At 37.1% G+C, this 24,655-nt stretch overlaps 6 protein-coding genes across 6 annotated transcripts; 3 read left to right on the forward strand and 3 right to left on the reverse strand.

Moving 5' to 3' along the window:
* The first annotated feature begins 210 nt into the window (after positions 1–210).
* Positions 211–790, forward strand: LOC123667992 (chorion class A protein Ld2/Ld41-like). The gene is made up of 2 exons (XM_045601816.1): positions 211–295; positions 380–790. Exons 1-2 carry the CDS (start codon positions 245–247, stop codon positions 731–733), a joined length of 405 nt encoding a protein of 134 aa, XP_045457772.1. The 5' UTR covers positions 211–244; the 3' UTR covers positions 734–790.
* Positions 791–2,438: 1,648 nt separating this feature from the next.
* LOC123667708 lies at positions 2,439–7,538 on the reverse strand. The gene is made up of 2 exons (XM_045601549.1): positions 4,348–7,538; positions 2,439–3,429 (listed from the first exon to the last, which is right to left on the reverse strand). Exons 1-2 carry the CDS (start codon positions 7,536–7,538, stop codon positions 2,439–2,441), a joined length of 4,182 nt encoding a protein of 1,393 aa, XP_045457505.1.
* Positions 7,539–11,545: 4,007 nt separating this feature from the next.
* Positions 11,546–12,430, reverse strand: LOC123667991 (chorion class B protein PC10-like). Its single transcript, XM_045601815.1, has 2 exons — positions 12,352–12,430; positions 11,546–12,254 (listed from the first exon to the last, which is right to left on the reverse strand). The coding sequence occupies exons 1-2, from the start codon at positions 12,397–12,399 to the stop codon at positions 11,676–11,678; spliced, it is 627 nt and encodes a 208-aa protein (XP_045457771.1). The 5' UTR covers positions 12,400–12,430; the 3' UTR covers positions 11,546–11,675.
* A 2,189-nt stretch (positions 12,431–14,619) lies between these two features.
* Positions 14,620–15,243, forward strand: LOC123667975 (chorion class A protein Ld2/Ld41-like). The gene is made up of 2 exons (XM_045601801.1): positions 14,620–14,705; positions 14,797–15,243. Exons 1-2 carry the CDS (start codon positions 14,655–14,657, stop codon positions 15,184–15,186), a joined length of 441 nt encoding a protein of 146 aa, XP_045457757.1. The 5' UTR covers positions 14,620–14,654; the 3' UTR covers positions 15,187–15,243.
* Positions 15,244–15,875: 632 nt separating this feature from the next.
* Positions 15,876–16,993, reverse strand: LOC123667709 (chorion class B protein PC10-like). Its single transcript, XM_045601550.1, has 2 exons — positions 16,946–16,993; positions 15,876–16,464 (listed from the first exon to the last, which is right to left on the reverse strand). The coding sequence occupies exons 1-2, from the start codon at positions 16,991–16,993 to the stop codon at positions 15,976–15,978; spliced, it is 537 nt and encodes a 178-aa protein (XP_045457506.1). The 3' UTR covers positions 15,876–15,975.
* Positions 16,994–17,718: 725 nt separating this feature from the next.
* On the forward strand, positions 17,719–19,201 carry LOC123667987 (chorion class CA protein ERA.1-like). The gene is made up of 2 exons (XM_045601811.1): positions 17,719–17,800; positions 18,802–19,201. The coding sequence occupies exons 1-2, from the start codon at positions 17,750–17,752 to the stop codon at positions 19,141–19,143; spliced, it is 393 nt and encodes a 130-aa protein (XP_045457767.1). The 5' UTR covers positions 17,719–17,749; the 3' UTR covers positions 19,144–19,201.
* The last annotated feature ends 5,454 nt before the right edge of the window (positions 19,202–24,655 follow it).

The raw sequence follows: 24,655 nt of genomic DNA on the forward strand, positions 1-24,655 counted from the left end.
TTCATGCTATAAAAAATTCAGATGGGGACGCACAATAGCTGTCAAAAGTATGACATATTTGTTTAGAAACACGGCATAACTACACAGAAACGTATGTATGCCAGTAAATAATCATAGTTTAAGATTCTCACGTTCAATTGCGCCATATCATTGTACAAAATAAAACTGTAACAGTATAAAAGCCATAGGTTTCCTAATTTTACGCATACTGTCTGACTTTCTCGTCGAACATACACACACCGACATGTCTACCTTCGCTTTCCTCCTTCTCTGCGTCCAGGCTTGCTTGGTCCAGGTAAGATGAGAAATATTTCTTTATATTTTCAAGTGCTGGCAATGTTTTTTATGATTTCCATCTAAAGGGTTGTTTTTGTTGTAGAATGTATACAGTCAGTGCAATGGTGCTCTTGGCTGGGATGCCGGATTAGCTGGACCCTACGGCTACGGTTTGAGAGACGGTATCGCTGGACCCTATGGCTTCGGATTGGGAGACGGTATTGCTGGACCCTATGGCTTCGGTTTGAGAGATGGTTTCATCGGTGAAGCTGCCTACGGAGGTACTGGAGTCGGCGATGTGGCTGTCGCTGGTGAGATGGGCGTTGCTGGTACCACCCTGGTCGCTGGTCAGGTGCCGATCCTCGGTGCCGTAGGATTCGAAGGCATCGTTCCCGCCGCCGGAGCTGTGACCATCGCTGGCAGCTGCGGTTGTGGTTGCGGCGCTTTCCGTTACTGAACACCAATTCGAACATCGACACTGCAAAAATGATATAAAATAAATAATATTGCACTACTTTGGTTTTTACTGGAACTTCCAATTTCACTTTTGATATTTGTTGTAATAAAATAAAATGTTCTTTTTTGCACATTGTACGTAAAATCCCCCGTACGTAAATCCCGTAGATCCCGGTTTACCTGATAACGATCGTTACTCATCATTATCATTACAGCCTATACAGTCCACTGCTGGACATAGGCCTCCACAAGTTTACGCCAAAATTAACGTGAACTCATGTGTTTTGCCCATAGTCACCACGCTGGGCAGGCGGGTTGGTGACCGCAGTACTGGCTTTGTCGCACCGAAGACGCTGCTGCCCGTCTTTGGCCTGTGTATTTCAAAGCCAGCGGTTGGATGGTTATCCCGCCATCGGTCGGCTTCTTAAGTTCCAAGGTGGTTGTGGAACCTTGTTTTCCCTTAGTCGCCTCTTACGACACCCACGGGAAGAGAGGGGGTGGCTAAATTCTTTAGTGCCGTAGCCACACAGCACTCATAGTAGGAAATATATCCGCCAATCCGCATGGGCCGCCAGCAGCGTGATGGATTATTTATTACCCGACGTATCTTGTATGTATGTATGTATGTAGTATGTATGTTTGTATGTAATATTCTTTACTGCCTCATATTTCCAGAACCACTGAACGGATTTACATAATTAAGATATCGTTAGGTTCGTCTTAGCTGCCCAAGTGTTCTTAGATAGGTGACATTAAAAAAAATCAAACATGGCGGCTGCGCGAATCCATTGTAGTTAATGAAAAAAAAATATTTCTCGAATACTACAATATGGGTATCAAATTGAAGGGCACAATACAAGGATTTTAAAAAGGTATATCATGATTATTATTACCGTAATACTAATAAAGAAATACAATTGTTCGCGCCAATCGCATTCACCGCCCTCGTTAGCAGTTTCAAGGAAGATAAGGGTGGTTCACGCGCCCTCAGTACGCAGTTCAAATAAAGGCCACTTTCCCCGATCCCACCGTCGGCATCAATGCCCTAACGCAAAAGGGAAAGCACTCACCTGTGTGTCTTCTTCTCTGCGCGTTCCAGGCGCCTGGGATTCACAAGGGTCGGGTGCACCAGTGCTAAACTCTGCTGCAGCGGTAAAAATAATTCAGCGGCCGTACTAAGGTCACACGCGAACTTATGGTCACACCTTAGCGGTTATTATAAAAACAGATTACGTCCACCCACGTCGCAAAATATTGGTCGATTAAAGGGCACGGCCGATGCGCGCACGAGCATAGACAACAACAAGGGTCGTGCTTCCTCGTACGTCATAAGCATTTCCGCCAACCGGAAGGAAACAGCGAAATTGGCCCAAACAGCATCCCCCGCCTTGAAAGGCAATGCCTTTCAACACGCAGGAATAATCAGCCTAAATAGGCTAACTAACAAAAGAGAGGGTCGCGAGGTAGAGCAATTAAAAATTTAAGATGCAGTTACAGAAAGAAAATATACATACGCGGTTATACTATAAATGCAGTAACAATTAAGTAAAATTATGCGGCTATACTAAAAATGCGGTTACAAGAATAAAGTGCGGATATAAATAAATAATAAACAATTAATTATAATTAACAAGAATATTTATATTTTTTTTTAAATGCAGTAAAAGTAAAATAAATGGCGGTTAATTTTTTTAAAGAAAATGAAGTTAGTAAATATTGGGTAAAGGACAGAGGCGAACAATAGGGCGTTTCAATGTACCAGTTTTAGTTTTAACTAAAGCTATCCTAACGTGACCGTCTTTACCTTCAATCGTCTCACTTATAATGCCTAATGGCCAATGCAGTGGAGGGCTATTATCTCGCATAATCAGCACTATCATTCCCTTATACACCTTCGGTACATCCGTATTCCATTTTTGCCGAATCTGGAGCGTGTGTAAATATTCATCACTCCACCTTCGCCAATAGGAACGGACCAGTCCGTCAAGCAGCATAAAGCGCGATAGTAAATTTGGTTTATCCTTTTCCACGTTAGGTGATGGAAGATAAGCCAAAGGCGTCGTGTTTAAAAAATGTGCAGGGGTAAGAGGTAAAGGTTCCGCAGGATCTTCACTGAGTATTCCTAACGGCCTTGAATTAAGAATTGCCTCGATCTGGCAGAGTACGGTTAAGAGCTCTTCGTAAGTAAGGATCTGCGAACCAATCATTCGAAAAAGATGCGTTTTAAAAGATTTAATGGTCGCTTCCCATCCACCACCGAAGTGGGGAGCGTTAGGTGGAATCATTTCCCAAGAAATGCGATTTTTAGCTAATTCTGTTTTAAAATCTTCACTGAAAGCGTTAGACTTCAAAAAATGCTGAATTTCTGTTAAATATGATTTTGCACCAACGAAATTTGTACCATGATCCGAATAAATCCTTTCGACAGGACCGCGACGAGAAATAAACCGTTTGAAAGCATTCAAAAAAGCGTCGGTACTTAAATCGGTGGCAACCTCGATATGCACTGCACGAGTAGTCAGGCACACGAAAGCGCATAAATAAGCCTTTTGGCTTTTTATACCACGTCTCCTAGTCAAAGTGATCATAAGCGGTCCACCGTAATCAACACCGGTGTGCGCAAAAGGTTTGGATATTTTTAAGCGGCAGGTGGGTAAGTTAGCCATAACCGGCGGCTGAGCAGGCTTAGGGCGTGCTCTAAAACATGCGATGCAAGAGTGAATTTTCGCACGTACAGTGCGACGAGCGGATAATACCCAATACCTTTGCCGAAGCAAAGAAATCACATGCTGTGGTCCAGCATGACAAGCGGTGCGGTGAACATAATCGATGATAAGATCGGTTATTTTATGTTTTTAAGGCAAAAGAATAGGATGTTTGTGATCAAAGGTTAAATCGCTATTCTCTAATCGACCGCCGACTCGTATAACACCCTCGAACAAAAACGGTCTCAGTTTACGCATCGAGAGAGGTGGTTGCTTGCCAGCTTGTAATAGTTTTAATAAATCCGAAAAATGAGCAGCCTGAACGGAGCGAACTATAAAGTTTTCCGATTTATTTAAATCTTCCGCGGTAATACTACCTCGCGTTTTTAAGCGTTTCGAAAATCGCAATACATAAGTAAACACACGAAGTAATTTTGACCAACTAGAAATCCGTTCACTCAACAAAGTTAATGTAGAGTTTTCTTTATTGGAAGGCGGTAAAACATTTGACAGAACGACTGCCTTATATTCAGGTAAGTCCTGGGCGGATTTAACACATATAAAGGGCTTAATAGGCCATTGAGAAATGTCTTGGTGGACCCAAGGCGGTGCGTTAAACCATAGAGTATGCGAAATAAGTTGTGCAGGAGTTAAACCACGCGACAAACAATCACTGGGATTTTCCTTTCCCGAAATGTGATAAATGTTTTGAACATCTAAACATTCTTGAATTTTAGTAACGCGGTTAGCTACAAAGGTTTTTAAGCGGTGCGGACTGGAATTGATCCAGTTAAGAACAATAGTTGAGTCACAAAAGGCAAAAAAATTATTAAATATAAAGCGATTGTCATAGGCTTTAAGAACGACGCGAATCAATTTAGACATTAAATGTACTCCCATAAGTTCTAACCTAGCCAGACTTATCGTTTGAACAGGTGCAACCTTTGACTTTGCGCACAATAGGCGTACAGAAACTCCGTCTTCAGATTGTACGCGAACATAAAGTGCAGCTCCATAACCCATCTCAGAAGCATCTGAGAACCCTAAGAGTGCAGCGTTGCAACCATGACTCACACCAACGTGACGCGGGAGGGATAAGTTTGACAAAAGTGGAAGTTCACTTTGGAACCTTGACCATTGGGTTTGGATATGCGATGGAGGCTCGTCGTCCCAATCCAGCTTTATTAACCAAAGCTCTTTAATTAGGAGCTTAGCAAACATAATTAAAGGAGCAGCGAAACCCATTACATCCCATAAACGGGCTATAACAGACAGCATATTTCGCTTAGTACATGGTACCTCAGCGGAGCGAATGAAAAAATTAAAATTATCTTCATGAGGCTCCCATGTTACACCTAAAACCTTTTGTGTTGTGGTTGAAGCAAAATTGAGTGATTGTGGATGCAAACGGTTTTGCGGAAGAGAAGAGAGCACTTCGGGCGAGTTACTTAACCACTTATGGAGCTTGAAACCTCCAGCAGCGAACATATTAATAAGTTGCGAGGCTACCTTCTGCGCAGAGTGCACATCATTTATGGAACAACAAATGTCATCCATGAAGAAAAAACCACCATTAATCACTTCAGAGGCGAGTGGAAAATTATTTTTCTCGTCGTCTGCGAGTTGTCGCAGCGTGCGGAGTGCTAGGAATGGACTGGAAGTCAGTCCGAAGCAAACACGTTTAAATTCAAACAACTGAATAGGATCAGAAGTGTTGAAGCGATAAAGTATTTGTTGAAATTTATAAAACTGTGGATGTACCTTTATACGCAAATACATTTGCTCGACATCAGCGCACAGTGCGATTGGAAGTAAGCGGAAATTAAGCAAAATTATAAACAAGTCTGCTTGCAAATTTGGTCCGGAAAATAAAATGTCATTTAGTGACACCCCTGTATCAGTACGTGCACTAGCGTCCAAGACCATGCGGATTTTCGTAGTAATTTTATCTTCACGTATTACACCGTGATGCGGAATGACGTAAGTTAATGAAGGAAGCTTACTGTCTGCGGATATCGGAGAAATGTAATCCTTATCACAATAATCAGTAATAATATTATTGTAAGCGGAGCGGTAATTTGGATCGCGCAAAAAACGTTTCTCCAAAGCAAAAAATCTACTTTTAGAACTCTGCATTGAGTCACCCAAAGCTGAGGGGTTAGTTTTAAATGGCAGAGAAACAACATAAGTACCTGTTGCTTCGCGGGTAGTTGAAGACTTATATAGATCTTCACATACTTTCTCCTCATGACTAAGCAAGGCGGAGCGAGGAGTGGAAACTTCTTCAGTTTCCCAAAAACTTCTCATCAGTACATCTAACGGCTGGCCCGTAAACGCACACAACGTATGACAGGGCGGAGCGGCGGTGCGGTGGGAACGACACTTAACAGGAGCATCGCCCATTAAAATAAATCCAAGTGGAGTTTGAATCCCCGTAGGGGTACCTGGAGGTCCATGGACGCGGCCAGGCAGCAGTAAGCGGGTAAATAACTTAGCGCCAATCAACATCTCGACCTCACCGGGATCAGAGAATGTATCATCAGCAAGCGGCGTGCGGGAAAGATATGCTAACATCGACCTATCAATAGGTAACGTAGGAATGCGGTCCGTAATATTTTCCACAACAAGTGGTTGTAAATTAAAAGAAATATTGCGATCAAAACGCGAGTAAAATTTTATATTTGTTTGTCCCTTAACCTCCTTAGAAGAACCACCAAACCCGTTTACAGTAACTTTCTCAGGAAGTGAATTAATTTTTAATGATAATTTCTTACAAAGATTAATAGTAACAAAGTCATTCATAGATCCGTTATCAATCAGAGCGCGAGCGATATATTCGTAACCGTCACTGGTGCGCAAGACAATGCGCGCCGTAGCAAGTAACACGGTGTGCGCGTCGCGTAAACTCAACAACGTATTCGAACACATTGATAGCGGTTGCATTGTATGAGACGCGTCGTACGAGCTAGCTATGGCAGGCGAGTAATTTGTCGCGCCCGATGACTCAGCGGTGTGCGGTGCGTGCGTAGCGGGGTTTTGTTCCGCGGTGAGTCGGGGTTCGATTCCTGAGGCGGGACTCGAGGTTAGATTTTTATGAAAATGTAAAAGAGTGTGATGCGTTTTAGATCCACAGATACTACAAGATTTATTTGATTTACATAAAAATGTTTTATGATTAAAACTTAAGCAGTTGCAGCAACTATTGTTTTCTTTAACAATATTATAGCGTTCTTTAGGTGTTAATTTAAGAAATTTAGGGCAGCGATAAAATTGTTCGTGACCTATTTTTAAGCGCAATGGACAACAATTATTATTTGATTCGGAAGTAATAAAGGATTTAGTGTGCTTAACATTATTAACCGGTTTAGGTGCGAAGTGCGAAGAACTTTTACTATATGAGTTTTTACTAGTGGGTTGAGTATTAAAAGTATTCGAAGAAGAACGTTCTATAATTTTTACTTGTTCCTTTATAAACTTAACTAAAGATTCATAAGTGGGTAATTTTTCACTTCTAACATAAAGTTCAAAGTTACGAATAGTTTCTTTATCTAACTTTTGTAATGCTAAAAATAGAAAAATAAAATCTTTTTTGTTTGAAATATTTAATCTGTCGAATGCACATACAGATGCTGCAAATTTATCTAAGAAAACATTTAAACCATCAGCGGAGGCTGTGGTCAACGGCTTTAAACTTATAATTTGTTGTAAATATGTACATGCAAGCGTGCGGATGTCCTGGTATTTGTCAACCAGCGTAGAATATATTAAATCGTAATTATCTGCGGTAGGCGGTATACCAGAAATAGCGGTTAACGCGGACTTTGAAAGAATACCCGACAGATAAAATACCTTATCGGACTTACTTAAATTTGTGTTATTATGTACTGCGTTATTAAAACATTCAAAAAATGATGGCCAATTTTTTAATTCTCCATCAAACGTTTTTAAATTAATAGGAGGTAAATTTAATCTAGACTTCTCTGTAGATAGCGGTGTAGTATGGCTTTTTAGCTGCTGAACTATAGACTTTATGATACAATAAATTTCCTCGAACGCGAGGAACATATTATGATCTGGAGAAAATTCAGGATCATTCTGCATTTTAAGCAAATTTAATTCTTCTATTGACTTAAGATAGTCTGTCCTTAACTGATCGATATTATATGCAGAACGTAAAAATGTATCTTGCAGCTGAGAAGTACTTATATTATTAGAAGCGTCATAAATAGATTGCAACCTACTAAAATATGCTTGCATACGAGATTCTATTAACTTAATTGTTATAGGAACACCGGTATCTATCTTTTGCGCTCGACTTTGCATTTTAAATAATAATTAATTATGCGTAAAGTTTAAGGTAGAACAATAAAAATGCGCTCGAGTACTAATGATGCGAGTCAACAAATCGAGAAATGCGTGCAATAGTTACAGCGAGACGTTTCAAGGTCAATTTTATATTTATGCAGTTAATATAATGAGTAACAAATAAATGGTACACTAAACAAATTATTGTAGCGAGTATAAGTATGCAAATTTACAAAATAATATACTATTACAATGTAAGTAAAAGCGAAAATAAATATATATAATATATACTAATTATTAAAATAGCGGGAATAATATAAAGGTCTGTAAGCGGTGAGAAAAAATATAATTGCAAAAAAAAGAATGATAATCTAGGCTCGAAGGAAGGACCACGCGGGGGCAATGTTCGCGCCAATCGCATTCACCGCCCTCGTTAGCAGTTTCAAGGAAGATAAGGGTGGTTCACGCGCCCTCAGTACGCAGTTCAAATAAAGGCCACTTTCCCCGATCCCACCGTCGGCATCAATGCCCTAACGCAAAAGGGAAAGCACTCACCTGTGTGTCTTCTTCTCTGCGCGTTCCAGGCGCCTGGGATTCACAAGGGTCGGGTGCACCAGTGCTAAACTCTGCTGCAGCGGTAAAAATAATTCAGCGGCCGTACTAAGGTCACACGCGAACTTATGGTCACACCTTAGCGGTTATTATAAAAACAGATTACGTCCACCCACGTCGCAAAATATCGGTCGATTAAAGGGCACGGCCGATGCGCGCACGAGCATAGACAACAACAAGGGTCGTGCTTCCTCGTACGTCATAAGCATTTCCGCCAACCGGAAGGAAACAGCGAAAATGGCCCAAACAACAATATTAAAGTTTAAAAAATGTGGACTTTCCCACGTCTATGCCATGCCAAACTCGCCTTCTAGGCGACGATCAACTTCGGGGTGTAGCCTTTCTAATAAAATACAATGGTTAAAAAAAAACATACAATTAAAATTACAAATAAATATTAATAAATGTCACACCAATTTACAATTACATTAATATAATCAATAACAAATACATAATACCAAATACAAACAAATAATTTTAATAATAATTTCATTATATTAAAACTAATAGTTGTTGACTTAAGCAGTCACCTATTTGCTAAAGGTCAGGCTTACGTTGCTTTGAGCAGAGTGAGATCTTTCTCCGGGCTTGCTATCAGTTCACTTGACCCTAAAAAATTACTTAATCAACCACATGATGTAAACTGTTTTAATGAATTGAACCGATTACGTAATTTGTCTGATTAAAAGGACATAAATAAAATAATAATTAAAAAAAAAAAAACAAAAAACCCGCCTGCGTGAAGAACAACTAATAGAAAATCAACTGAAAAAACTGGAACAAGATAAAAATTAAATATGCACACAAAGTCAGCGAAATAAATAGAAACAATATCAAACATTTTGTGCTGTACATTTAAAATATATTAATACGGTAGTCCTTCGAAACTTTATGCAACGTCGTAGATAATATGCAGTCGGAGGCATGAAATTGAAGGATAAGTCAAATCATTCTCTCTTTGTGCATGTTTGTTTTATCGGCAATAAGTAAGATTAAGCTCTGATCCTTCTCCTACATGGGGAAAGAGGCCTATGTCCAGCAGTGGGATATTACACGCTGAAGCGAAAAATTTTATGATCGCTACACATTATTATAAAGGTAGGATTTATTTATTTATTTATTTATTTCATTTATTTAACTTATACGAAGAATTTGACCTACCAGTGATAATATCAAAGTTTTTCTGTAACGTCGTGGCAGATTTATATCAGCATAGTATCTAGTAGGGAAGGTTATACTTACCACTAGCTGTGCCCGCGACTTCGTCCGCGTGGAATTTAACAAAATGTTATTGCACAGTTCGCAGAGTTACGTAAAAGTAGCCTAAGTTATTTCTTATTACATCAGCTATCTGCCAGTGAAAGTCCCGTCAAAATCGGTCCAGCCGTGAAAAGCGGTTATTTCAATATTACAAACAGACGCTCCAATTTTATTTATTTGTATAGATATACTTTTAATTTTATTCTACGACAACGCTTATCGACACGCTGCACAATCGTCAAACTTATCGTAGGATAGAAATTCCATGCATCCAAAAACGTTGCTAACTGTCATGAATCAATTAAAGTTGATGTGTAAGAATATTACATTTGTTTCTCAATACTGTATGTGTATTTCTGGTTTTTTTGGAGTTAATAGTATAGGTTATGGATAACTGTAGTTACTGAAATGTAAAACCAAGTACCTTGAAATATTTACAGAACAATCTTTAAAATATATCAATGCAACAACATCAATTACACAAGATCGTCGCAGTCGGTAGATAGCGTGGTACTGAGACATAAAGATAGAAATAATTGTGTTTGTTCCCAAACGAAAAAAAACCGACTTCAATTACATCGACGAGTAATACAACATAGATCAACGAAAAAATAGTCAAGTTACTACGCGTTATCAAAGATTACTCAAAAAGTAGTTATCAGATCTCGATAAAAATTATTTGTGACCGCATGATAAACACCAGCTTTCGATTAAATTAAAAATTATCAAAATCGGTAGAGTTTCCCTCGATTTCTCTGGGATCCCATCATCAGATCCTGTTTCCTTATCACGGTACTGAACTAGGGATATCTCCTTTCCAACAAAAAAAGAATTAGCAAAATCGGTACATCCAGTAGAAAGTTATGTGGTATAATACAACGTAGGTCGACGAAAAAAGCGTCAAGTAAAAACGCATTATTAGATATAACTCGAAAAGTAGTTGTTAGATCTCAAATAAATTTAAATGGGACCAAATGACACACACCACCTTTCGATTTAAAGAAAATTTGTCGAAATTGCTCCACCCAGTCAAAAGTTCTGAACTAACATACATAAAAAAAAATACAGTCGAATTGACAACCTCCTCCTTTTTTTGGAAGTCGGATTGATCCATGCAATGATCATTGGCTGCTTGTAATTTTGTTATATATATAAGTCGGAGACAGTCATTAATTCAGAACCTAAAAAGGAAGTTTGACGCGGTGTTCTGAGGCTGGCAGCATTGTCACGCTGAATGGTCAAGAGAACAAGACGTCGACGCGTCGCACAATTGAGAAGAAATTTGTGAAAATCATTAGAATGAACATTACGGCAGTTACAACGTAGTTTTTTTGACAGGCTAGCTGTGCCCGCGTGGAATTGGTCAACAAAACTTTTTGTTCAGTTCTTATGGTGTAAAATTAAATAAATGTGTAAAATAAAAGTAGCCTAAGTTACTTCTTATTCCACCAGCTATCTGCCTATGAAGGTCCCACCAAAATCGATCCAGCCATTTCAGAGATTAGTCGGAACAAACAGACAGCCAGACAAAAAGACAAAAATTATAAAAAATATATCCTATTTTTTATCATCCTTATTTTAATATTACAAACAGACATTTCAATTTTATTTATTTGTATAGATTATTCCACTGTTCGCCCACATGACTTATGACGTTAGTAAGGATAAAGCTGTCGTCGACGCATGTATTTAGTATAAATATGTACAATGTATATGTGGGCCCCATATACGAGTATAGATGTGTTAGGTTTTTAATGTGAAATTTGCAAAATTCATCGTTATAACTATTTCTGAAAGATGGCCAATTAGCAAATATATTAATCACGTGACCTACTGAGTTTAACCAAAAAGAGTTTCACTGGATGGTAATTTATCATATTTTCGAGTATTCTTGATACATCAAATATAAATAGAAATTTAAAACACACTCATAAATGTAATTTGGATTTTATTTATTCGTATCTGTTGAAATTTCCAAGACGTAAACTAATTTTAAAAGGATGTCGTCATATTGTTTTCAAACATATACAATGATGGTTTTTATGAATCCAGAGCCAGTTCTTAGATAGCAGCACCACATCCACATCCGGAACGGAAGGGTCCAGCAAGGCCATTGATTCCATAGCCGTAAGAACCGTAGCCCAAACCCTCGGCACCTAAGGCACCAATGCCGTAGCCGCGTGGGCCAGAGATGCCAGCGGGGGCGAGGTCCTCAGCCAATATGGCGACGGCTCCATTGCCGCAGCCATAGTTGACAGCACCAGAACCGGCAGTTGGCAGAGCTCCTTCTAGAGCCACGGTTCCCAAGAACGGCAGAGCGCCGGTGACTGCAAGAGGTCCTTCAATGGCGTTTTCGGATAAAACGGATACTCCGGCTGGGTAAGCAGAAGCGCTTGATACAGCCAGACCTTCGCCATTGGAAGCAGCTAAGGAACGAGGTCCGTACCCTCCGTAAGGGCCAATTCCTTCAAAAGCACCGTAAGCACCGAAACCGTCAATGGCGCCGTAAGCACCGCAAGCACCAAAACCGTCGTTAGCTCCGTATAAACCAAGCCCATCCCTAGCTCCGAATGCTCCGTAAGAACCGGCCAGACCGTAAGGCGCAGCCAATCCAGCTCCCAGGCACGCACCAGCGCCGGACTGAAAAGAAAATGTTACGGCTTAAAACATTTTTAACCATTACAAAATATATAAAGTTTTAATATTATAATACATAAGCTTTTAGTAATTTCTTTACCTGGATCATGAGCGCCAGAGCGCAGACGGAAACTACAGCCTTGAACATGTTTACTGTTTAAGCACAAACTTGTACAATAGTTAAAAACGAAAAGGATCTACTATTTATACATAAGAACTTTATCAGAGTCGAGTGAGGAAAAATTAACTTCATCATAAATTGCGAAAGAAAACGTGACAATTCTATCGTTACACTTCATTATTCGTGTGCTAAATTATTCAATGAATTTCAGTACGATTAATTCACAACCAATTGTTTCTTACTGATTAACAGTTGCTCCAGAAATATTTCATGTAAGTTAAACGCACATTACATAATTATCTGTCTAGTGTGCAGTTATTTTAACTGTTAACGACTTATCCTTAAAATATTTGCAATTAGACCATCATAGCTAAATAATATTGCTCTCAAATGGTTTTGTATTCCTGCGGTGAGTCAGATAGAGAGTCAGATCTTTGGGGAATATGTGGCATACACGTCAGTAGGATACGCTATCTGCTTATCATCAGGCAGGCCGTTAGCTGCATCGTATTGATTGCAGTAGTGGTCAAACTGCCTTAAAACTTTAGGTAGGTAGAAGGATATATTTTGCTACAGCGATAGTGCTTAGCAATGTTTCTGGAGACCAAAATGCGAAGACGTTAAATTCAATAATTTGATAAAACTGTAACAGGTTTAAGGGAAGTTATTTTAATGTTCTTTCGTAAGGACTGTATTTGAATATATTTACAACAAAATCATATCCGGTGTTTTGGAAGAGCAGATGGAAGTTAAAATATATGTATACTCAGTTGTATTTATTTAATATATAAATACATTATACTCTTTTTCTTTTGTAAAGGACCAATTTTATTCGCTTTATCAATGATTCAAGATCTTTAGTTTATTTATAATTTTATTAATCAAGAACTTACAGCATCATAACTTTATTATTAAACACAAAGATTTTAGAAAATAGAATGCAATAAAAATATTTAACGTACGGTCCATGTTAAGATGCCGTTCGTACCTTATTTTAAAAACATTTTAATAATAATAATAATAATAATCTTTATTTCGGGACTAGCCCATATAGTGTTAGTAACAATGATGCTTATTGTATTGTTAGTACAATTACATTTAAATAATTAAATAATTACATTTTAATAAATTTTGAATTAACAATAACTATAATAATATTTCTTAATAATAATAACAACAATTTTAAAACAACTAAAATGTGCATTCCCTTTTTTAAATATTATATTAATGTGAATTATAATTTAATTATTAATTTATTTACCATTTCATTATCATTATTAACAATTTATAATTAAGGAGTTAAATACAATGAATTAAAAACACACAGAACACAAAATAGACATGAAAAAATATATATATCAAGTTAATCAGTATCATTCAATCCTCCTTTCACTCTTCGTGGCTTTCATCCATATCGTATGTACCTATCATGCTAATGTTATTAATTTATTTAGCGGCTCGGTCCGACGGCATAACATGCATGGTGATCCAATGTTTTATTATGGATCCGTCAAACCGGTCCGCAACTGTACGCAGGATGCTGTTGGTGCTCGCGCGTATCCGCCTCCACAGAGATGCCACACGCTTACGCATAATTGCATAAAAGCCATCTGTATGCTCCTCTGCGAACATCCCCGAGGCACTGCAGTGTCGCGGGAGCCCCAACAGCGCCCTAAACGCATTATTATACTGGACACGCAGGACGCTGTAGGCCTTCTTAGTATATTTAATCCACAGGCTGCAAGTGTAAAAAGATTGACAGTATGCTCTGAATAGAGTTATTTTAACTTCATTTGTGCACTTTGCAACCTGCGGATAAGCATGTTACTTCTGACCGCCAGCGCCCTACGTTCCCGTTCCATGTCCATATCATCGCTCTGGTCAGCATTTACCCAATGCCCCAAGTACTTGAACTTTGTTACTATTTTAAGCGAGGTGCCATTTTAAGAAAGATGACAATTGCGAACGAAGTCATGGACAAAACTAGTATATCATAAAAATGCGTATGCAGAACATACAATAAACATATTAATATTACATTCATGCTATAAAAAATTCAGATGGGGACGCACAATAGCTGTCAAAAGTATGACATATTTGTTTAGAAACACGGCAAAACTACACAGAAACGAATGTATGCCAGTTAATAATCATAGTTTAAGATTCTCACGTTCAATTGCGCCATATCACTGTACAAAATAAAACTGTAACAGTATAAAAGCCATAGCTTTCCTATTTCACGCATACTGTCTGACTTTCTCGTCGAACATACACACACCGATATGTCTACCTTCGCTTTCGTCCTTCTCTGCGTCCAGGCTTGCTTGGTCCAGGTAAGATGAGAAATATTTCTTTATATTTTCAAGTGCTATTTTCAATACACTTTTTTTTTGATTTCCATCTAAAGGCTTGTTTTTGTCGTAGAATGTTTACAGTCAGTGCAATGGTGCTCTTGGCTGGGATGCCGGGTTAGCTGGACCCTACGGCTACGGTTCGAGGGATGGCATTGCTGGACCCTATAGCTTGGGTTTGAGAGATGGTATCGCTGGACCCTATGGCTTCGGATTGGGAGACGGTATTGCTGGACCCTATGGTTTCGGTTTGAGAGACGGTTTCATCGGGGAAGCTGCCTACGGAGGCTCCGGAGTCGGTGATGTGGCTGTAGCTGGTGAGATGGGCGTTGCTGGTACCACCCTGGTCGCTGGTCAGGTGCCGATCCTCGGTGCCGTAGGATTCGAAGGCATCGTTCCCGCCGCCGGAGCTGTGAGCATCGCTGGTAGCTGCGGTTGTGGTTGCGGCGCTTTCCGTTACTAAACAAAAAATTTAACAGCGTCCTATCAAATGTGAAATTATTAAAACAATCAAACATTATTTTGGTTTTCATTTATTTGAACTTCTAGTTTTAAGTGTTCCTGAGATTTTTTTTTCTTAATTAACCCAACAAAAAAGATAACGAACTCAAACAAGATAACGAAAGCTTATAAAAAAAGTTACTATGTTGTAATGTTATTTTTTATGTATTACAAAAAAAAATCAATAACTGAAAGAAATATCAGAAAAAAGTACATCGTGACTTTTTGTACTTACTTGTAGAGTACTTCTGCAAAGAATCACATTACCTACTAAACTAAAAAGTTTTACATAACCTAAAATTATGGCTATAAAACACTTCACGCACACAGTAAAGTTTTTTTTTATGTCACTAGGTCGGCAAACAAGCGTACGGATCACGTGATGGTAAGCGATTACCGTAGCTTATAGACACCTGCAACACCAGAAGCATCGCAAGCGCATTGCCGACCCAATCCCCAATCCCCCAGGAGCTCTGGTCACCTTACTCACCAACAGGAACACAATACTGCTTGAAAACAGTATTATTTAGCTGTGATCTTCTGTAAGGTCGAGGTACTACCTCAGTCGGGCTGCTCCATATTTTGAGCAGGAAATTCCTGCTGTGCCCTACCTCAGTTACTTAGTTTAGTCGTTAAATAAAACTATATCAATAATTAGTAGAAAATATATTTCAAAGTATCAAAAATGACAATTTTGCTTTTAATGCCACATTTCACCATAACACTGTTCACTCGAATAGAAGAGTCAATTTTAAATATGAGCACTGCATCCACAACCAGACCGGAAACGTCCAGGAATTCCACTGAATCCGCAACCATATTCATCGACGCTACCAAATCCATAGCCATAGGAACCAAAGCCCATTGACGCAGCGTTGACAGCAGGACCATTTTCTTCGAGTATAGCAACAGCTCCATTTCCGCAGCCGTAGTTGACAGCGCCAGCGCCGGCAGTTGGCAGCGAACCTTCTAGAGCCACAGCTCCCAAGAATGGCAAAGCGCCAACAACTGCGAGAGGTCCTTCTATCGTGTTTTCGGAAAGAACTGACAATCCACTTGGATATGAAGAAACGCTTGATACCTCAAGACCTCCACCATATGATGCAGCGATAGAAGTGGATCCATAGCCTCCGCTAGCACCATAAGTACTCATACCATCATAAATACTAAATTGACCAAGTGATCCTGCGCAGCCACAAGGTTCAGCAATTCCAACTCCAATGCATGCACCAGAAATAGTCTGAAAAAGAAAAAAGAAATATTGTTCATTAAAACCTGTTAATCAAGTAGCCGCTATCCATAATTCTGGTGCACACCACTACCACGCCAAACAAACTAAATATACATTACTTATATTTACATAAATCAACAAATTTATACAAATATTTTTTATCTTGTAAAATGCCTATGCAAAATATAGATTCTGTAAAATAAATATTATTTTTTTTTCAAGTTATTATAATGCTAAAAGTCTAATTGAATCTATTGTCTCCATAGAAAACCTTATTATTCATATTTTGCCTTTAGACTTTAATTTATAGAAAAAAGGGAAGCCAAGTAAAACTCTTGTTTTAATATACAGTTTACCGAATTCTAAAAATGGATGTCGAAAAAGATGTGTTTCAATAATTTTCAAATTTAACCCTGAAATTAAAAATTTGAACTATCGTGTAAGCGCTCACTTCAGCTCTACAAATGACAACTTTATGAATATTGCTAACCTGGATCATGAGCGACAGAGCGCAGACCAAAAGAACAGCCTGAAACATGTTTAATTCGTAACCACAAAGTGACTATGTTCGCAGAAAACTTCTAGCGGCTATTTATACTAATTGCAAAGTCTAAAAAACCTTATCACATGTGGCGAAAAACTATTTCAATTGAAAATTATGAAAGAAAACGTGACTAAAAAGTAGTGCTATTTTTAAGGAATTAAAACGTAGGTGCTATTCGTGATCTATATCGTAATGTCATTTATTTTTGTTTATTTTGGGGTTTTCAAATGATATTAAGGAGATAAATAAAAAACGGTAATTATCGATTGTAAACGAAAGAAAAAAGACTAGAGTGCTAGATAATTATAACATTACAAAACAGATGCATTTTTCAATGGCAAAAACAATACAAATAAACTCATCTGTCTTCTCGCTTACACAAAATTTCTCCCTCTCCGTTTATGAAAAAAATATTCGTCTTCTAATTAGAAATTCAGAAATAGCGACATTGATTAAAATTATTCAAAACTGCATACAATTTTGTAGGTTATAGACTGAAATTAACAACCCTAAGTTTATGATTTGATCTAGTTTTACAAAACATGCTTTCTTACATAAATAATAATTACTGATATGATTTTATGTTAACATATTTGCAATAAAATATATTTTTTATTACAAAAAATAGAATATGAACACGTACAACAGTTGCAAAATATCTACGCAAATAAAGAGATGGCACTATAAAATCGCCGATGTGCAATTTCACTAACATTGTCTGACTTTCTCGTCGAACACATACAAAGCAAAATGTCTACCTACGCCTTCCTTCTCCTCTGCCTCCAAGCCTATTTGGTCCAGGTGAGCTACGCAATTGTTCCTAATCGTTAACTCCTAAAAGTTTACAAAGAAAATTAGCCGAAGTAATGCATAAAGTAAGTAAAGTTTAAATAGTTCCGCCAAAGTATGTTCTTGAAAATCAAACCAAAATTGAACTAATCAAATGTGTAAATTGGACTTGAATAGGTGCTTATTTCATTTTGAACCAAAAAAATATAAGGAAATTTTTGATAACTTACATTAGCAAGAGCTTCTCTACATACAAAGGGTAATTCAAAATAAATTCATTGATTCATGATTAAGGGAAAATTAAAAGTTAGACTAGAGACAGAAATATACAAAAAAAAAATCATGAAGGAGTAGTCAGTAGAGAGCTCACAGGAAGCGACTTCTTGAAACGTTTTGAAGCTATACCAGGTGGTAACGACTTTTCTTACTTTATCTACCCGTAAAATTGTCACCCCGAGACTTCAAAATTGAAACAATCTTGCTTCTAAAAAGAAGTGAACACCTATTCCTTAGTGTACCAAATCTTATCCCTTGTATGTAAAACCGCCAATAGCCAACCTAGTTTAACTATCTGAAATTTGTTTTCAGTTGATACAAGTTTATTTATACTAGCGGTCACCCTGTGGTCGAAATTTGACAATAATTAATTTAAATTTATATATATTAGTTACTATGTTTGGCATTAGACAAACAATATTAATCTAAAATCTATTTTCAACTTGATTGACGCGTGTGTGTCAAATATATGATAGTGTGGGTGTTTTTTTTTTCTTGATTTAATGTATTTTTATGCTTAATTAAAAAAAATATTAGCATTTTACACTCCTCTATATAAACTATAAGTGTGCGATATTTTATACTCCACCGTCCGCGCAATTTTCGTAAAAATAGGTACAAAGTTTTTACTTCGCGTATTAATATATATTGATACCCCTTTATTGCTAAATCTGTTTAATATTAGATTATTGTCACGCGCGGATTTCATTTACACTTATTTTATTTTTATATTTTAGAACGTATGCAGTCAGTGTCATGGCACTCGCAGTCTTGAAATCGAAGTACCCCGACCAGCATGTGGAAACAGAGCTGGCATTGCTGCTCCAGCTATAGGACATTTTGGACTAGGCTCTGGCTGGGATGTCAGCAATATTGGTTCAACCGCAGCTGCCTACGGTGGTACTGGAGTGGGTGATGTGGCTGTTGCTGGTGAGATGGGCGTTGCTGGTACCACCCTGGTCGCTGGTCAGGTGCCGATCCTCGGTGCAGTAGGGTTCGAAGGCATCGTTCCCGCTGCTGGAGCTGTTATCATTACTGGCAGATGCGGCTGCGGTTGCCATGGTTCCTCCATTTACTAAAACAATAATGTAAATCTTGACGCTCTGAATATAATACAATTAAAATCATTAAGCAGCATTTTGTTTTTATTTTTGTAACATATAAATAAATCAATAACTACATTGACAATCAACAAAAAGAGTATATGTGCGTGTGTGTGTGTGTGTGTCAAATACGTGGTAGTGTGTGTAATATTTTTTTTATTGATTTAGTGAATATATTTTGATGCATAATTTTAAAAAAATGTTAGCATTTTGCACTCCTTCTTTATATAAACTATAAGTGTGTGTAATTTGATACTCCTCCGTCCGCGCAATGTTCGTAAAAAGCGGTACAAAGTTTTTACTTTACGTATTAATATAGATAGATTTAGTGAGTTACATAAGTCAACGAAATTAGAAATACAAATAAAAACAAATTTAGCTAATACTATACTCTCTATTGAGAATACGGGTTTACGATCTCATCTTCTTTTGATCAGTTCAAACCCTTTATATTAAGGATTTAGATGTCTGTTACAAAAATCGATGATCTCGAAATACTTGCACTAATACTATAAATGCTGCGTGGTTACGGCATTAAAGAATATAGCCACCCCCTCTCTTCCCGTGGGTATCGTAAGAGACGACTAAGGGATAACACAGTTCCGCTACCACCTTGGAACTTATCAAGCCGACTGATGGCGGGATAACCATCCAACTGCTGACTTTGAAAAACACAGGCTGAAGACGAGCAGCACCGTCTTCGGTGCGACAAAGCCAGCCCTGCGGTCACCAACCCGCCTGCCTAGCGTGCTGACTATGGGCAACACACATGAGTTCATATCATTTTTGGCTCGAAATTATGGAAGCCTGTGTCCAGTAGTGGACTGCGATAGGCTGATGTGATGATGATGATGATGTGATGAATACTATAAAGTTAAAGAGATTGTTTTTTTTGTTTGTTTTGAACTGGCTAATTGCAGAAACTACTTGTTCCAATTGAAAGATAATTTTAGTGTTGGATAGTTATATGTATAATATATATATATAATTTTTTTTTCTTCAAATTGACGCATGTGTAACCATGGAGCACAGTTAGTTATATGGTGTCATATTTAAAGTGTAAAACCTCTTTTATAGCAAAACAGAACGAATGATTTCGGACTGCGAAGTTGGATGTAATATTAGATTTAGATTAACTTGGACTTTGATAATTGGACTTTAGATTTTGTATCGTCATTGATATCGAAATAAAAGTATCCAATGTTTTAACAATAATAATATATTCTTTATTGTACACCAAAATATAAACAAACAGTAGTGACAAAAAAAAGATGTACAAAGGCGATCTTATCGCTGAAGAGCGATTTCTTCCAGGTTACCTTTGGGCACAGGACACGATATAGTGGTGACGGATAAATAGATATTAGCTCATAGTATGTCCTCAAATCTTGCCATGTTTTATTTAACTAAAAGGAAAATAAAAAAATTAACAAACACGAAATCAAAATAACAGTTTTTCAACAAGCATCAATTAGTGAGCTACAAATAGAGTTTCCAAAAATCTTAAATCCTGTATAGTTACGACAGCAAAGAATACAGCCACCATTTCTCTTCCCGTGGGTGTCGTAAGAGGCTACTAAGGGATAATACAGTTCCACTACCACCTTGGAACTTAAAAAACCGACCGGTAACGGGATAGCCATTCTTGGCTTGGCATTCATGACTTTGAAATACAAAGACCGAAGACAGCAGCAGCTTCGGTGCGACAAAGCAATATGTGTGTATGTGTATGTGTGTATTTATGCGTGTGTGTGTGTGTGTGTGTGTGTGTGTGTATTTTAATTGTAAGTAAACAAAAAAATGGTGTAATATCTGTATCTGCTAATATTGTGAAAATATTTCTACTTAAAAAAAAGACGTGACTTTTTCGCTGTTGGTCAATAGGGCATTGAGTTCATTTACTCGTTTAATAACATTATTATTTATATCTTTAATTGGTCAATATTAATGTCAAAGAAATTAATATATATATATATATATATATATATTTAATACCATTTTTAATCACGTAATCATTATTTTATGCCAAAATAATCGTTTCCTTGTTTATGTACCCGCAGCCTGTAAACCCCGTAGGGGGGGATCCCTACCACTTCCCGGCCTCAGATCGCCCGTAATTTATTTTTCCTTTAATTTGCATTGTATTCTCTTTCTTTTACAGTGGATTTCTTTTATTTTATTATTTTTTTTTAGAAAACCAACAGCGTTACAATTCGTATATATATATACATATAATAATATTACCAATAATAATAGGTTTAATAGATATATTTTATATAGGATGTATAGATAGCTATACATCTTAGTACTGTTACAAAAGGGCAGTATTGAAAGCCGATACCTATTAAAATGATTTGAAAAACAAAACAAATCAAAATTAAAGTTAATAGGATAGTAACATAAGAGATACGTGACCCATCACATTAAACATCACAGACTAACAACAAGACGTAGAATAAGTACGGAAAGTCCAAACGTATACAAATAGCCATTGTAACATAACTTTTATATTTTATACTATTATATTTAATTACAGACACTCCAATTTTATTCATTTGTATAGATAACAAAACTTTGTAGTAGTTATATAACGAACACAACAACATACACATGCAAACATATAACTTGCATGTACCTATTACATTTAAATAACGCTTTAATGAATGCTTATGACAATCCCAATTTACTTTTTTAAAACTTTGATAAAACTATTTTTTAACTGAGACTTTGAGTTCAGAAATATATCTATGTCCTTACACATCTCATTGAACAGACGCAGCAGTCTAGACAGAACAGAATTAGCTGAGTAATTGGTACTACGTTTGGTCACATACAGGAGTGATGTATGTCGGGAACGACGCTTGGGTGCACAATAGGGTTGCCAGATTCAAGCATGTCATTTCCGGGACATTTCGTGGATTACGAATTTGGTCGGTTGAAAAATATACGAAAATTGATAATATTTTTTGTAAATCGCTAGAAAACTAGCATCAAGCTAGCAGTAATTCCGGGACAATCCCGGATTTCCCGGCCATCTGGCAACCCTAGTGCACAATATGATATTGCTCTTACACAGTGTTGCCAACCCTACTGTTTTAACAGTAGATTTGCTGTTTTTACATTGATGACACTGTTTTCTGTTTCATTCCTTATTTTTACTGTTTTTCAATTACCGTTCAGCGTTATCACTATGTAATATGTTTTGATGACCACTAAATAATAATACACAATGATGAAGTCCCCGACCAGTCTTATATGATTGATACTCATATTTTATACAGGGGGAAATCATGTACGAAATTAACCGTGTAAAAATTCTCGAAAACACATTTTTCGGATATATTAAAACATTTCAATCATTCACAAATGTTAAATCTTTGTGTGAATTGTGTGAATTGCTGAAGAAACTTTTGTGCTTATTTGCAGCGACACCGTAGAAAGATTATTTTGTGCTATACATTATTATGAACACTAAATTCTTCACTTCTTCACTTCAATAAATTCTCTCCTTTTCGCACGAAGCTTCCTCTCTTCTATGGCAGCGCTTACGCGTCAGCGTCAACAACAGCTGATGACTCTCTTTGTCTGAAGACAAACCTCGGAGACGAGAGCAGTGGTGGTCGCTTCCCCAATCGATCGGGCCATCCTAAACGCCAGAATAGAACAGAAATAGAATAGAAATGGAATAGAAATGGAAAGGAAATGGAATAGAAATGGAATAGAAATGACATAGAAATGGAATAGAAATGGAATAGAAATGACATAGAAATGGAATAGAAATGGAATAGAAATGGAATAGAAATGGAATAGAAATGGAATAGAAATGGAATAGAAATGGAATAGAAATGGAATAGAAATGGAATAGAAATGGAATAGAAATGGAATAGAAATAGAATTTAAAATAGAATAGAAATAGAATAGAAATAGAACAGAATTAGAATAGAAATAGAATCGACTTTACTCATTAAATCTTCAAATGAATCTCATTTGAAGGCACAAAACGGCACATAAAGAATTTTAACAACAATGTGTATGATTTTAAGAAGGAAAATGAGTCTGCAAATACTAAAGATGAGGCAATTGAGGATGAAAGTGGAAAATAATGTTACGTTAATTTTCGTTTTTTATTATATTGTGGTTAATAAAATATAACAATGTATGTGAGAGTCCTGATAACTAAAATAATTATTTTAACTATACGGGGAAAGTATGAAATCTACCTTTTTTATTTTACCTGCTGTTTTCTCCTGTTTTTTTATTGGGAAGCTGCTGTTTTTTAATTTCTTGGGGTTGGCAACACAGCTCATATAAGCTCGAGACAATCCACGCGGCCATGGACTGTCAAATAATAAATAATAATAGTAATAATAATAAGCGTTTATTTCAGACGTGTACAAAGAAATAAAAAAAAAAGATTCATTCAACTATTATTTTTTTTTTGTTTCAGTTGACAGTTTGAACATTATTTTACAAATAGTAAATTTCTCTAAAAATAGTAAGATATATCCTTAAGAGTAATCGAATCAATAGCAACTTTTCCACATTTACTTGTCCCTTACTAATTGTGATTTCCTTATCTTGTAGTGAATATGGATATGTTCAGAGGCATATTGTAAGATTCATCGTCCTAGTCCTCGACAGTTTGCTGCTCCATACGAGTAGGTTACCGCAAAAAAGCAAAAGCAACGTACTTACGCTCAGCTTGCAGCGCCACGGGTCGAAAAAAAATCAATATAGCTGTTAACGCTGCAACTTACAATTTTATTAGGTATTTAAGTTTTTTTTTGTTACCAGTTTGGTTTACCACGTCTGCAATAGATGGCGCAAGACGTCACTATGTATAGTTGAAAGTTATGTACCAATAGATGACGCAAGGCGTCACTATGTATAGCTTTTAATATAGTTGAAAGATATGTGCCGCTAGATGGCGCTAGACGTCATTTAGATCACGCTATTATTGTATCGAACTCTGTATATGAGTTTCGGTGAAACCAAAAGTTAATTTCTGATGATCGTTTTTTTGTTTTAGAGCGGTTTATTAATTTATTTCCTCCTATCACCGGAGGAAATTAATTCCTGGGTACGCAAGTCTCAAGGGCTGTACCTTCGAATCGCCATTTTACAAATTAAAATTTAAATTATTTTTATTTATTCTTACCACTAGGGTAAATACGCTCCTAAATATGCTATGAACCACATAGCATGGGAGTATCATATTCGTAACTGTTGTTACAGTCCATTTAAACGGTGATATTAATATGCTTAATTTTATTTATATTTTTAACTAGCGACCCGCTCCGGCTTCGCGCTTCTCTCTCGGCTTCGCACGGGTATAAAATATAATTATAGCCTATGTCATTCACTGAAAAAATGATTAAAATAGATCCTGTAGTTTTAATTTATTTATTACTGCCCGTGGCCCGCACGCGTTAACTTTAGAGTAAAAGCCGGCCGGAACCGCGGCAAACGCTACGTCCCGCAATTTTTA

This window comes from Melitaea cinxia, chromosome 29, assembly GCF_905220565.1.
Source record: "Melitaea cinxia chromosome 29, ilMelCinx1.1, whole genome shotgun sequence".
NCBI lineage: Eukaryota > Metazoa > Arthropoda > Insecta > Lepidoptera > Nymphalidae > Melitaea > Melitaea cinxia.

Excerpts from the sequence above, each read along its gene's own strand:
- LOC123667992 (XM_045601816.1), top strand. The coding sequence starts at position 245 with ATGTCTACCTTCGCTTTCCTCCTTCTCTGCGTCCAGGCTTGCTTGGTC. Across the intron at positions 296-379 it reads TCCAGGCTTGCTTGGTCCAG|AATGTATACAGTCAGTGCAA; the intron begins GTAAGATGAGAA and ends TTTTTGTTGTAG.
- LOC123667708 (XM_045601549.1), bottom strand. The coding sequence starts at position 7,538 with ATGCAGAATGATCCTGAATTTTCTCCAGATCATAATATGTTCCTCGCG. Across the intron at positions 3,430-4,347 it reads CAAACGATAAGTCTGGCTAG|AGCACGCCCTAAGCCTGCTC; the intron begins GTTAGAACTTAT and ends CGCATGTTTTAG.
- LOC123667991 (XM_045601815.1), bottom strand. The coding sequence starts at position 12,399 with ATGTTCAAGGCTGTAGTTTCCGTCTGCGCTCTGGCGCTCATGATCCAG. Across the intron at positions 12,255-12,351 it reads CTCTGGCGCTCATGATCCAG|TCCGGCGCTGGTGCGTGCCT; the intron begins GTAAAGAAATTA and ends TTTTCTTTTCAG.
- LOC123667975 (XM_045601801.1), top strand. The coding sequence starts at position 14,655 with ATGTCTACCTTCGCTTTCGTCCTTCTCTGCGTCCAGGCTTGCTTGGTC. Across the intron at positions 14,706-14,796 it reads TCCAGGCTTGCTTGGTCCAG|AATGTTTACAGTCAGTGCAA; the intron begins GTAAGATGAGAA and ends TTTTTGTCGTAG.
- LOC123667709 (XM_045601550.1), bottom strand. The coding sequence starts at position 16,993 with ATGTTTCAGGCTGTTCTTTTGGTCTGCGCTCTGTCGCTCATGATCCAG. Across the intron at positions 16,465-16,945 it reads CTCTGTCGCTCATGATCCAG|ACTATTTCTGGTGCATGCAT; the intron begins GTTAGCAATATT and ends TTTCTTTTTCAG.
- LOC123667987 (XM_045601811.1), top strand. The coding sequence starts at position 17,750 with ATGTCTACCTACGCCTTCCTTCTCCTCTGCCTCCAAGCCTATTTGGTC. Across the intron at positions 17,801-18,801 it reads TCCAAGCCTATTTGGTCCAG|AACGTATGCAGTCAGTGTCA; the intron begins GTGAGCTACGCA and ends TTTATATTTTAG.